The 12201-nt window shown below is 42.7% G+C and overlaps 1 protein-coding gene across 1 annotated transcript in view; it reads left to right on the top strand.

Moving 5' to 3' along the window:
- Positions 1 to 1877: 1877 nt before the first annotated feature.
- Positions 1878 to 12201, top strand: part of LOC120786165 (POU domain, class 2, transcription factor 2) — a 58720-nt gene continuing 48396 nt past the window's right edge. Inside the window, exon 1 of the mRNA XM_040121385.1 lies at positions 1878 to 1977. Coding sequence (XP_039977319.1) covers positions 1878 to 1977 — 100 coding nt within the window. The remainder of the gene's footprint in view (positions 1978 to 12201) is intronic.

Raw genomic sequence — 12201 nt, 5'->3', positions numbered from 1 at the left:
ATGAAAAGGATTTTGATATAATCCTTGTCAATATGTTCTTTCCAATACGTGTAAATAGTCTTTACGGTCGGCTGCTGAAATATTCATCTCAGTTTTCACCGTATTTTAATTCGTTATTCACATCAGATACAGGAACCATAAGTTCCGATAAATGTTCAAATGTTGGCAGAAGAGAAGTATTTGCCTGACGGAGAAAGTAGGGTTGTGTGTGTTTGTGCGTATATGTATGTACGTGTGTGTGTGTGTGTGTGTGTGTGTGTGTGTTGGGATGAGGGGGTAGAGAGAGGGAAAGGGGGATAGAGAGGGGAGGGAAGGGAAAGGGGGTTTAAAAAAAAAAAAAGAAATGGGGGTCGGTGGTTTGGGGGTGTGTGTGTGTGGGGGGGGGGGGGGGGGTGGTCGTGGTATCTCTGTCTGTCTCCCGGCCGGAGCGCTTCGCCGTGCCAGAGTGCGTTCAGGCTGCGCGGTGTCGGACCGAAACCACCGGGGTTCCCAGAATAAACTGAGGGGACACAGATACACACGCGCACGCGCGCGCTCACACACACACACAAACACACGCTCACACACACACACGCGCGGAGGATAAACACAGAGGAAGACTGAAAGAGAGAGAGAGAGAAAGAGAAATACACACCGGCGGACGGCGGAGCAGAGCCAAAGAAAAGACTCCAGCGTAAAAAGAAAAGGGGGTACTGCCCTCCTCCTCCTCTTTCTTCTCGCTTTCGCATTATTGGCGGAGGAAACCAGAGGACAGGTGCACTTATTGATATGGATTTATTCATTTATTTATCTATTGATTTTTGCTTTAATTAGTGACCCGCGGTAGAGAAAGAGGGAGAGAGAGAAGCGGCGAGGAGAGGGAGGAGCGAAAGTCAGACAGGAGGTGCCTGCGTAGCCTTACTTTATTATTTGATTACTTCTATCTTTTACCAAATAATGGTTTTGCGTTTTATTATTGTGTCGCTTTGTGTGCGCGTATTCTTCAGCAGACCAGCCAGCTACTAACCAAATCTTTACGAGAACCAAAAAGAAGCAACTCCAGTCTCACACGGACAGCTTTTCCCATTTTCCCAAACCGAGGATTCACCGGCGGACACTGTTTGAGACTTTTCGTGACATTGCAGGAGGAGAAGTCCGCCTTTTCCCGACCTAAACCAAAGCAGATCCGACCCGAGGAGGAGAGAGACAGACAGCGAGCCACCGCGATCTTTACGCACGGCTGTCTGGACACAATAAATGGAGTCTAATTGTGTCTGTGTTGCATCCAGTGGAGAGCAGCTGAGAGAGGAGCAGCAGCGGCAGTAGATTCACATGGGTGCGATGATAATAGAGATCATCCATTGTCCAGTCACCTGCAACCTGTATTAGCCTGCATGGATAACCACCGGTAGCTCTATTTCTTATTTCTTTATTTTTATCCCAAAGCAAAGTAGTCGTTGCTGCGCGCCCTGCACATCGCTGTTTGTACGTGAGTGTGTGTGAGTGTGTGTTTGCGTGCGTGCGTGCGTGTGTGTGTGCGTGTGTGTGTGTGTGTGTGTCGGACCAGTTGACTCTTGAGAAGACACAAGTAAGGGGGCCATAATATACATCTGTATCCCAGAGCTACAAAAAAAAAAAAAAAATCCCCAAAACAGAGAGATGTGAATCCGCCGAGGCCCGGGCTCGATCCACGGAAGAAAAAGCCAAATACTGAGTCTCGTTTCTCCAAACCATCCCCAGCGTCTTTACTACCGGCCGTCCACGAACCTGGAAAGCATAGGAAGAGAGGCAAAAGAAGGACGGAACGACGACGGATAAGAGAGGAAGAAAAGTGAGACTAAAATAAAATAAAAAAACAAAACAAAAAAAAAGAACGACCACCAGGTCGACAGAGGACCATGTTTGTCCCCCTGCCGGTCCCCTTCGTCTTTCAGAGAACAGCGTCCGACTTCAGCGCCTGGAGACTCAAGTCCTCGCTGGCTCCGCGGTCCAGCCCCGGTAAGTAGCCTTTCCACCGGTCCTTTCTTGCCACCGTGCACCTGCACAGAGAATCACAGAATAAAGAATAGCTTTAGCTCGGTCTCTCTACATTTCAAACATTCGCCTGGTTTAACCACAGCTGGGTATGATTTACAAAACACGCCGTTTCCTAATTTAGTTTCACTATGAACCTGCAGGATAGAAAGGTCAAAGAAATTAAATGCTTAGATCATGTACTTTTTACATTTAATACTCTATATTTGACTACATATGATACGACGTACAACTTGCACTTTGCCAAGCAATTTTCCCATATTTGAATGTGTTTTATTGGTCTGCAAAGTAAGCGCATCACAAAGTAATTTAACATCTCACGGAGTCTCCAGATGTAATTTATGCAAGAAAAATTTCTGCCAAGAGCTCAAGAAAGTTTTCACCTGTAGAAAAATTCAAATCAACTTGTCTTCTGAACTAGTAATGATTTTCCTTATTCTGTGTTGCCTGAAATTATGCAAACAAGTGAAACTGCATTATGACTTCAGTTATTTTACTCACTTGAGGGAAAATTTGAAAACTAAATATCTCAACCGGGAGGTGCAACCGGAGGTGCTGCTTTCTTTACGACTACATCTCCCCAAAAAGATAAAACTGAATTTATTACCAAAAAAAAAAAAAAACAGTTTAACTAGAATACTTACCTGCATCTAAATCCAAAATGTAAATCACACCCAAAACTGGATGCAGGAATACATGGCTCATTAGCATCCATAACAGTCTCACAGAGGCGCCACTCTCTGCTCCTCATCTTTTCCTCTTTCATTTATGGCAATCTATCCATCTCAACCTCCATCCCATCTGTCTCCTCTCCTGTCTCCTCACTCCTCTCCCTTCCTGCAGTCTTTCTCGGTCAGGTTAGGGGGAAATATTCATTGTCATCTATCGATCAGAGGGTATTGATCTCTGACTGGGGCCACAGTGGGAAAACAGGAGTATCAAGTTGGCTGAGGGAGAAACTTTGGCTACACAGGAGATTATGTGAGGGGAAAAAAAAAAAAAAAAAAGAGCGACAATTCAAAGAGTGAAATTCAAATGCCTGAAATTCAAATGCTTGTCAAAATAAAGCCGACATTATTGCACAAAAAACACACTTTAGTATTGTTTAAAGGACTTACTTTTATTCTGTAGTTTTATTGTATTGATCTGTAATACTCCTGTAATTGGCCTATCACTGAAGGGACTTGCAGTGGGTCTGTCAATCAATAGTTACTTACTATAATGACCTTATCATGCCTTTATGCTATACTTTAATAGCTCTTGATCACTTTAATATTGCTTTAGTGACTTGCTAAATGTGATCAATAATAATAGAGCGCTTTATGGTGGTTTTCTTTCCATCTCAAATTATATCGCTGTAATGTTCCCATAATATTCCTGAGGGGCCGTATTACTTCTCTGCGATATTTGTACAGCATAGTATCCATATAGTTATTATAGGGTTAGTGCAGTCTCTTTAGTAAAATGTTTATCCATAAAAATGTGGAAATCAATGTGTTAGATGTTACAGATCTATGCAACATTATGTTATAGTCTACATAAATGAACTATAACACAAAATTGAAATAATTTTCAGTTTAACTTGATTTTTTTTTTTTTCCTGATGACGACCACCTGCTAGAGGTCAAAGTTCACCAGATTTTAACTCTCCTGCTTCTGTTTGTCTTACCACCTGTGGAGGTTTTCAAACTTGGCGACACGTTGGTCACTGTTTAAACAGAAACTGCGCGCGCGCGTGTGTGCTGAAGTGTGTGTACATTTTTGAGTGGGGGCTCCTGAAGGGTGACGGGTGCCGGTGGCGCCCCTGTCCCCATCCCCACCGCCTTAATCCATCCAGGCAGAAATTTCAAATGACCGATGGGGGTAGGCGCGTACGCCGAGCCGTGCAGAGCCGTGCCGAGCCATGCAGGGGTAATTCAGGCTATCACCTTAAGTAGGTGTCAGGAGAAGAAAAACGGTTGAGGTTTTAATGAGAGCTGCTTCTGGCGGCTTTGACAGGCGACATATAACCGCTGGCTTCTGTTTGGGGTGTGGGGTCAATTTCTCTGTTGGTCCTTTAAGAAATTAAAGTAAAAGACACGATGAGAGAACGAGGAGAGGCGGTGGAGGCTGGGAGCAAAGGGAGTGAATGAATGATTGAATGAATAACTGAATGAGTGAGTGCATAAATGAATAATAAATGAGTGAGAAGGTTAAAGTATCAGTTAGAAAAATTAACAGGTGAACGTATCAGTAAATTGAATGAATAAAGCAGTGAAAGTGAAATAATGAATAAAAAAAAACAGTTGACCGGATAAGAAAAAGTAAATGGCCATAAAAAAGCCAATGTGTTAATGATGAAATGTGTGAGTAAAATAATGCTGGGGTGAAAGAATGAATCATTTAAATAACAGAGTACAGTCTAAAGGACGAATAAATGAACTTGAATGTCTGGATGAATAAATGAGGAAGTAAATGATTTAAGAAATAAAGAAATAGGCGAAAAAAAGGTGCGAGTGAGCCGGCGGGTCTGGTCTGTCTCCCTTGTGTTTTTCCTCATGTGATAAAATGAAAGGGTCAAAGTGCCCATATGGGCTGCTTTTTTTTTATTTAAACATGGTGGTGTGATAAGCATCCAACACACATGAGAGAAATAAACTGCGTAGGAGAGCAAAGGCCAACACTCATCCCTCCTTTCGCCTTCTGTTTTTTTTTCTCTGTTCTCCGTCTTTCATCCATAATCTCTGGAGAGAAAGAAACTCAGAATCCTATGTTTCCCTCTCTCTCATTTCTGTGAAGTATTCACGGAAGCCTTTTCAGTAAAATGCAAACTCTCCTCTCTTTCTCTCTCTCCCTCTCTTTCTTTCCATCTCTCTGTCTCGTTCCCTGTGGACAGGGAGGTTGTTGAATTGGATTTGCCTGGTGTGGTTTGGCCGGGCCCCATAAGCCACTTTAGCTAAGTCTGTTACCCACAATTCTCTGTCTCGCTCTGATCTGCGCCTTTGACCAAGGTGTGCATGTGTGTATCTGTACGATTACCTGCACCTGTAAGTGTGTGTGTGTGTGTGTGTGTGTGTGTGTGCACACGCATATCTGGGTGTGTTTGCGTTAGTGTGAGCAAAGACGGGGTGTCAAAAGTCTAAGATGAGGTGAGTGAGGTTCAGTGGAGAAGGGGGGAGAGAGAGAGAGAGAGAGGTCCTAAACAGCAGACGCTAGCAGACAGTGGCTCTATAGTGGATCTAAACTGAAGGCTTATGGGTTGTTTTTTTTTTTTTTTTGTCAGCTCGATTTTTTTTTTTTTTTAGCTACAGTGTGTAGCCCGCTGGCCTCAGCTCCGCTGGGCCCAAGACGCTTCACCACAGCAAAAGCTTTTAAAACAGTCAGTAAAGAATTTTTTTTCTCTACGCATTTTTCGTTTTCACGTAATTGATAAATAATATATTTTTTGTAAATAATTTCTTCATTTGGAGGTAGTAGACTGTCCCAGACCTTATTAACTGCTAACACTGAAGGATACCTGTTGTTTTAGTGTTTTGTTTTGTTTTTTTGTTCTACATGAATCTAAATGCTGTTTTAGAAGCTCCATCTACTAATGGAAGAAGTATTATGGAAATGAAAGTCTGACTTTTTAAGTTGCCTGAGTAAAAAACATCAGTATTGGAATAAAAGAAAACGTTGATTGATCAAATATTGACACTTGTTCACTCTGAGATTGACCTTTTATCCAAACCACTGGACAGCGCTGCTGTATGAATACAAACATTTGTATAGTGAGTGAATTCCTAAGGTCAAGAAATATATAGGTTTACAACTCAAGTGCTTTTAGTGAACAAATGTCTCATTAAGAAATTCCATCCTATTAGAATAATGGTGTTGTTGAGTTAAAGACATCATAATCCCAGAATCAAAAGTCTACGTACTGATCTTTTAAGACCAGTAGTAATAGACCACATTTTCCACAGTTATATTCGAAACGAATCCTGCCTTTATTTTTATTTTAGTATCTTAGTGTTTCAGATGTTTTTAAGATTCAGGCTTTTAAAATTCAGCTGTTCTGGCTAACACAGACGCTCTGACCAAGAGGGCCCCAATGCAATCATTTTAATTTCTCATGCTGTTAGGCAGTTTCTATACTGAACAAGAGTGAACATCAGGAACTGACTGGGTAGGGATGAAAATGAAGCCTGAGCAGGAAGAACAGAAAGGAGAGGGGTAAAAAATTATGTCTCAGTACACTCTCCTTTGTCCAAAAATGCATCTCCTCCTTGTATTCTTTCTTTGTTAACTAGTCATTATGAAACTTGCTCCGATCAACCATCTAGATTCAAGCTGGGGGGCGGAGGCTGATGTTTCTTTGCTCATTTTCAGCGTCAGACTCAAAAAGCTTCTCTTTTGTGCAGCTCAGAGATGTGACCAGGCAGTCTCTTCTGCTGTGTGGTTTTCAGAGGGCAGGCAGGGCGGACAGGGACCTGTGGCTGACGCTGCTCTGTCCCTGCTCTGCACCACAACAAAGGAAATCTAAATGCTCTTTTATTTTATGTACAGTGCTGTAAAATCCTCCAGGGCCGCTATGGCCCATATAAAACTGAGAGCTGTCAAATTCACAGAGAGAAGGCACGAGTCTGGATTGAGCGGGATGGTTTATTTATGTTGGCTACTCCAAGAGGCCTCTTATCCAAGCTTTAGTTATTCAGCACAGTGTTCATTTTATTCTCTGGCCCAACCTGTTTGTTCTGCTTTCTGCTTTTCTTGTTGTTTACTTTTATACACAGTAGTAAAACATTAGTAAATGATGAAAAGTTATGAGGATACACGATCAAACAGAAAGAGTTGTGTAAAAAAAAATATTTTATGCAGGTGGTATAAAAAATACAACAAAGAGAACAAGTAAAACGAATAGAAAAGCAAACAAAAAGAAAAAATCTTATGATGTTGAATCCAAATTACCACAGCGACGACATTGTGGAAGATACTGAAACAATAAGGCAATGAAACAATAGTATTCTATTCTGTCCTGTTTTATTCTGTTCTATTGTTTAACAACAGTTCAGAGAAACTTTTATTGCAGAGTTCAAAGCACAGACCACACACACACACACACACACACACACACACACACACACACACACACACACATAGTGCTCTGTGCTGCTCGATAACTACCTCCTCTAACACCCAGGATCCTCACCTCGCGGTGCCCAGGAGGGGGTTTGGTGTCTGGGCTACACCAAACTGGGCCCAAGCAAAGGCCCCCTCTGCCTGGATTAATTGGCTCTTCGTGTGTGTGTGTGTGTGTGTGTGTGTGTGTGTGTGTGTGTGTGTGTGTGTGTGTGTGTGTGTGTGTGTGTGTGTGTGTGTGTGTGTGTGTGTGTTAGTGTATGAGCATTTGTGCAAGAGGTATGTATTGAATAAACAAGTATTGTGTTTGAGCAAGGAAGGCAGAGAATTTGTTCAGGTTGGGAGCAGCATTTCTTTATGTGTCTGTGCTTATGTGGCGGTATGTGAATGTCAGGTGTGGTTTTTTTTGAATGAGCATATGTCTGAAAGTATGGTTGAAAGAGCGGTGTGTGTGTATAAGAAGGAATTTGGACTGTGTGCAGGTGCATGTACTCTATGGCTGCATCATTATGAAGTTGTTTGGGTTTATGAAAATGTATGCATTTTGTCTTATTTGTGTACATGTACTGTGTACATGTGTGTTTGTGTGTGTGTGTGTGTGTGGGGGGGCGCCTGTATGTGAGCAGGCAGACAGGTAAATGATTCAATAATTGCACGTTTAGGTCAGTTATGGATCTTCCCGGCATGTGTGGTTTATCTGAAAACCACAAGCAGCTCATAGCTGCCCATTGTGTGAGTGGTTTTAACCTTCCACCACTATTGATTAGCCAGCATTGACTACTCTCACGCCACCCCATTTATATGTGTGTGTGTGTGTGTGTGGGTGTGTGTGGGTGTGTGTGTCTGTCTGATGTTTATGTGTGTGCATGAGAATTTGCGGTTCCAGATTGTGTGGGGTTGGACTGGGTGTGTGTGCGTTTGCGTGTTTGTGTGTGTGTGTGTGTGTGTGTGTGTGTGTGTGTGGTGACACGAGCGATTGCTGTGGATGTGTAGGAATGCGAGAAAGTGGGCGCTTGTAAGGACGCCTGCCTCAGTGCGTGCGTGCGTGCGTGCGTGTGTGCGTGCGTGCGTGTGTGTATGGATCAGATTTTAAAAGGGGCAGCGTTGTTGGTGAGTCCCGGTGCTAACGTGATTGCGAATGACAAAGCGTCCAGGCAGGTTTGTTAGCTCCATAATGGGGAATCAATAGACACAACACAGATGTCAATACAACATGCTTTATTGCGTTAAGCTGCCTTACCCCCACCGTGGGCTCTGCGTGCACACACATACACACGTACACGTACAAACTCTATCTGAGGATGTATCGGCTTTGTGTTTGCTGTCTAAAACACATACATGTGCACATAAAATATGTACCGGCAGCCGTCGCACATATAAACACACACACACCGACTGTAAAACCAGTGTGTAGATGTCGCTGCCTTTACACACACGCACTGCAGTACGTGCTTATGTATCTCACTGTCCCATGTATCCGTATGTCCTTTACGCTCCCTGTTCAAGGTTTCAGTGTCATCGTGCTCTTAGTAAACACTTGTGTTACTTTATAAAAACGATACTGATGCAAAAGATCATATCAGGCGGTTTGTCAGTGACATTTTTGGAGACGTTTCTGTCTTCTTCTTGAGACTAGGTACACGTTGCTGTTGTGTTTTTTCTTACATTTCCCTTTTTTTTTTTTTTTGATTTCATGTCACAGTGAAACATACTGTAGGGTCTTGTTCTTTGAATCTACTTTAAGTTCATAGTGCTACTCATGCTAAGGAGATCTTCTGCTAATATTTATTGATTTACAACTTTATTGAGGTTTAAAAATAAAAGATCTGTTTATTCCAAAAGAAATCGTAAGCATAAAGGCATGTCACTCCCTGTGCACCAGAGAAAAGCTTGGGAACAATTGTCTTTTTTCTTGACACTGTGAAACTTGAAGCTTTTTCTTTACTCTTTCCCTGGATTCCCTGAAGTTTGAGATAACTGTGCGTGCCATTTTTTTTCACAACTTCAATGAAGTCCAAATTAGACAGTTCATTTGTCACCATAAATTCAGTATGTGAGCAAGAACGACTGAACGCATTACCTTTCGTACACTAACACCTTCATTCACGGTTACTGTGTACATAGGGCAGCAAAACGCTCATGTATTTGTGTGAAAATATCATAAATGTGTCACTATTGCCGCCTGCCATCTTCACACACATACTGTGTACTTCCTTCATACATGCAGACCTTTGTATGTAGCAGTGAACACACACACACACACACACACACATGCAGACCTTTTGTCTTTGTTACACACAGATGATAAAAGTCATTTCACACCATGGACACTACCTGCTGTGCACACTACCTTCCCACACATTCGTGTTCAACCAAATATGGTCACCTGAACTCTGCTTCCCCTCTGATGCAGTCTGTATGGTCGGTCCATTCAACCAGCTCAAACTGTCATCGTTACCGTAGAAACATTCATAGGCCATTAGACACACACATAGAACCAAGGAATCAAGGTAAAGACTGTCCTCCCACACACACACACACACACACACACACACACACACCCTTCATTGGACAGTCATCTTCGTTTTGTGCTCTTGATGGTCACAAAGACCATTAAGGACTAAATTGGCTGTACTCAGGCTATATTTGACTGCCCCGTGTGTCTGGCTGTCTTTGGGTATGTAATCTGCAATCATATGTAAGTGTGTGCGTCAGTGGGTGTTTTGGCCATTTGTGAGTACATTTCTGGCATGTCTGTGCATGTAAACACGAGTACCTATGTACTTACTGAATACTTATTTCTGTTGTGTGTGTGTGTGTGTGTGTGTGTGTGTGTGTGTGTGTGTGTGTGTGTGTGTGTGTGTGTGTGTGTGTGTGTGTGTGTGTGTGTGTGTGTGTGTGTGTGTGTGAGAGAGTGTGTGTTTGTGTGTGTGTGTGTGTGTGTGTGTGTGTAAAATTGGTGCTTCCCTGATGGCTTGTCTCAGTACTTGTGTGTGTGTGTGTGTGTGTGTGTGTGTGTGTGTGTGTGTGTGTGTGTGTGTGTGTGTAAAATTGGTGCTTCCCTGATGGCTTGTCTCAGTACTTGTGTGTGTGTGTGTGTGTGTGTGTGTGTGTGTGTGTGTGTGTGTGTGTGTGTGTGTGTGTGTGTGTGTGTGTATACAGGCCAGTGTCCATTTTACACCCCCACTAAATAATGAATCCCGGGCACAGCAGGGGACCTTTTTTGGTTTAACACCACTGCACACCCCTAATCGAATGCACTCAGCGTGTGCTGCCCCTTTGTCCGACAAGGTGTCCGTCGATAGGCTTTCTCCTCAGTGTACATAAATGACATAAAGAACCCCGTCCCTTTTCATTCTTCTCATAGCTTACATTCCTTCTCTTCACGCTCCTCTCCATCCCTCCTTCTACTCCTTCCATCTCTCTAATTCCCTGCCTTGGCCCGGTGGGCCACCGGGGGTGTTTAGCCAGAGGAAGGGAAGATGGAGAGAAAAGGGAACGTGAGGGCCAGAGTGAAGGAGAACGGCCCAGAGGCTGATTAGTGGCTGGTCTGAGGTCAGGGCTGCTGCTCACCTTCTAATTAAGCAGAATAATTACGTGTCACAGGAATCAGTGGTGTGCGTGTGTGAACGTGTTAATGTTTGTTCTTTTGTGTCTTTGGTCTCATTAGCACTTGTTGTTGGCTGTAGTGCTTATATTCACGTAAACTCTGTGTTTAGTGACAGTGAAAAGGCATTTCATTAAACCTATTTAATAACTAATTCAAGGGATTACCCAGCTTTTTGAATTCATTTATATATGTATATATATATATTAATACTTTAAAAGCTTTAAAGGTAAAAATAAAAAAAAAACAAAAAAAAAAAACCCAAAGGCAGAGTGAAGACAAACTAAACACTTAAAATTTACAGGTAAATTGGTTTCTTGACGCCACATAATCTCAGGATCACGAAACGAGACTTTAAACTCACTTGTCACAGTTGTGACTAAAAAGTAATAATCCTTTTACGGTGTTAATCCCAGATCCATATCACCACCAGTATGTAATCTTTATGTCTTTGGTCCAAGACCTGTCTCTCTGTCCACAAACTTGCGTAGAAACCTGTGGGTCAGTTTTAGATACATTTTGCTGCCAGGAGCACAAACCAGGGAGAATCCATCAGGAAATAGATTTTTCTGGCTTGTACTGAAGCACAATTTCTTCTGTGCTAAATTTGTTATATTCATGTGAGTATTTGCTTTCTTTTTCCCAGTAGTCGAGAGCATTGTGATTATAATCAGAAAGCAGGTAACATACAGGAATACAAATCTGTGTTTTGAATGTTTATGGAACATCGTATGTAATGCTATGTTCTGTGTGTGTCCGTGGATGTTAAGAAGGTTGTAACATAGTTTTGTGCACGTGTGTGATCTCCAGCAGGTGTGTGTGTGCGCCTCTGTTAGCTAATGTCCATCACTGCTTGCTGCTGGTGTGTGTAATACAGAAGTGCTGGTCTTTTGTGCGAACCTGAAGGCAGTGATCTTGTTTCCCTGCCTGCATGAATAGAGAGAGCAGGGCTTAGGAAAAGGCTCCTGTCCCCTGACATAATGAAGCCTGTGTGTGATCTCACACAAAACATTTGTGTGGAAGTGTGAGTAAGCTCGTCTTGACACACGCTGCTGCCATCTCAGAGCTGTAGGACTTTTTTTTTATTTTTTATATAGAGATTAAAATGACAAAGCCGTGGATAACCAGAATGGTGTGTGTTTGTGAGTGTGTGTGTGTTTTCCCGTGTCTGCGTGCCTGAGTACACTTTCCTCTCTGAGTGTTTGCATGTTTATGTGCACCACTGTAATGTAATCTTGCCGTTTGCAGCGCCGCAGGGACGTTTTATGCTCTCCAACATAGTTTGTATCGAATAAACCACACACAGAGAGCCAACGCGTGTCCTTTGTGCGGCCCCTTTGCATGTCTGCAACTGTGTGTGTCTGTATGTGTGTGTGTGTTCCTAAGCAATGTGAATCCCCACAGCCAACAATGCATTTCTTCCCGCTGCTGATACATTTAGCTAATAAACTCAGATGACAAAAGTGGGGTTAGTTAGATTGGAT

The sequence above is a fragment of the Xiphias gladius genome, chromosome 24 (assembly GCF_016859285.1).
Source record: "Xiphias gladius isolate SHS-SW01 ecotype Sanya breed wild chromosome 24, ASM1685928v1, whole genome shotgun sequence".
Classification (NCBI taxonomy): Eukaryota; Metazoa; Chordata; class Actinopteri; order Istiophoriformes; family Xiphiidae; genus Xiphias; species Xiphias gladius.
The sequence above is the reverse complement of the archived record's forward strand: the minus strand, read 5'-3'. Positions and strand labels throughout refer to the sequence as shown.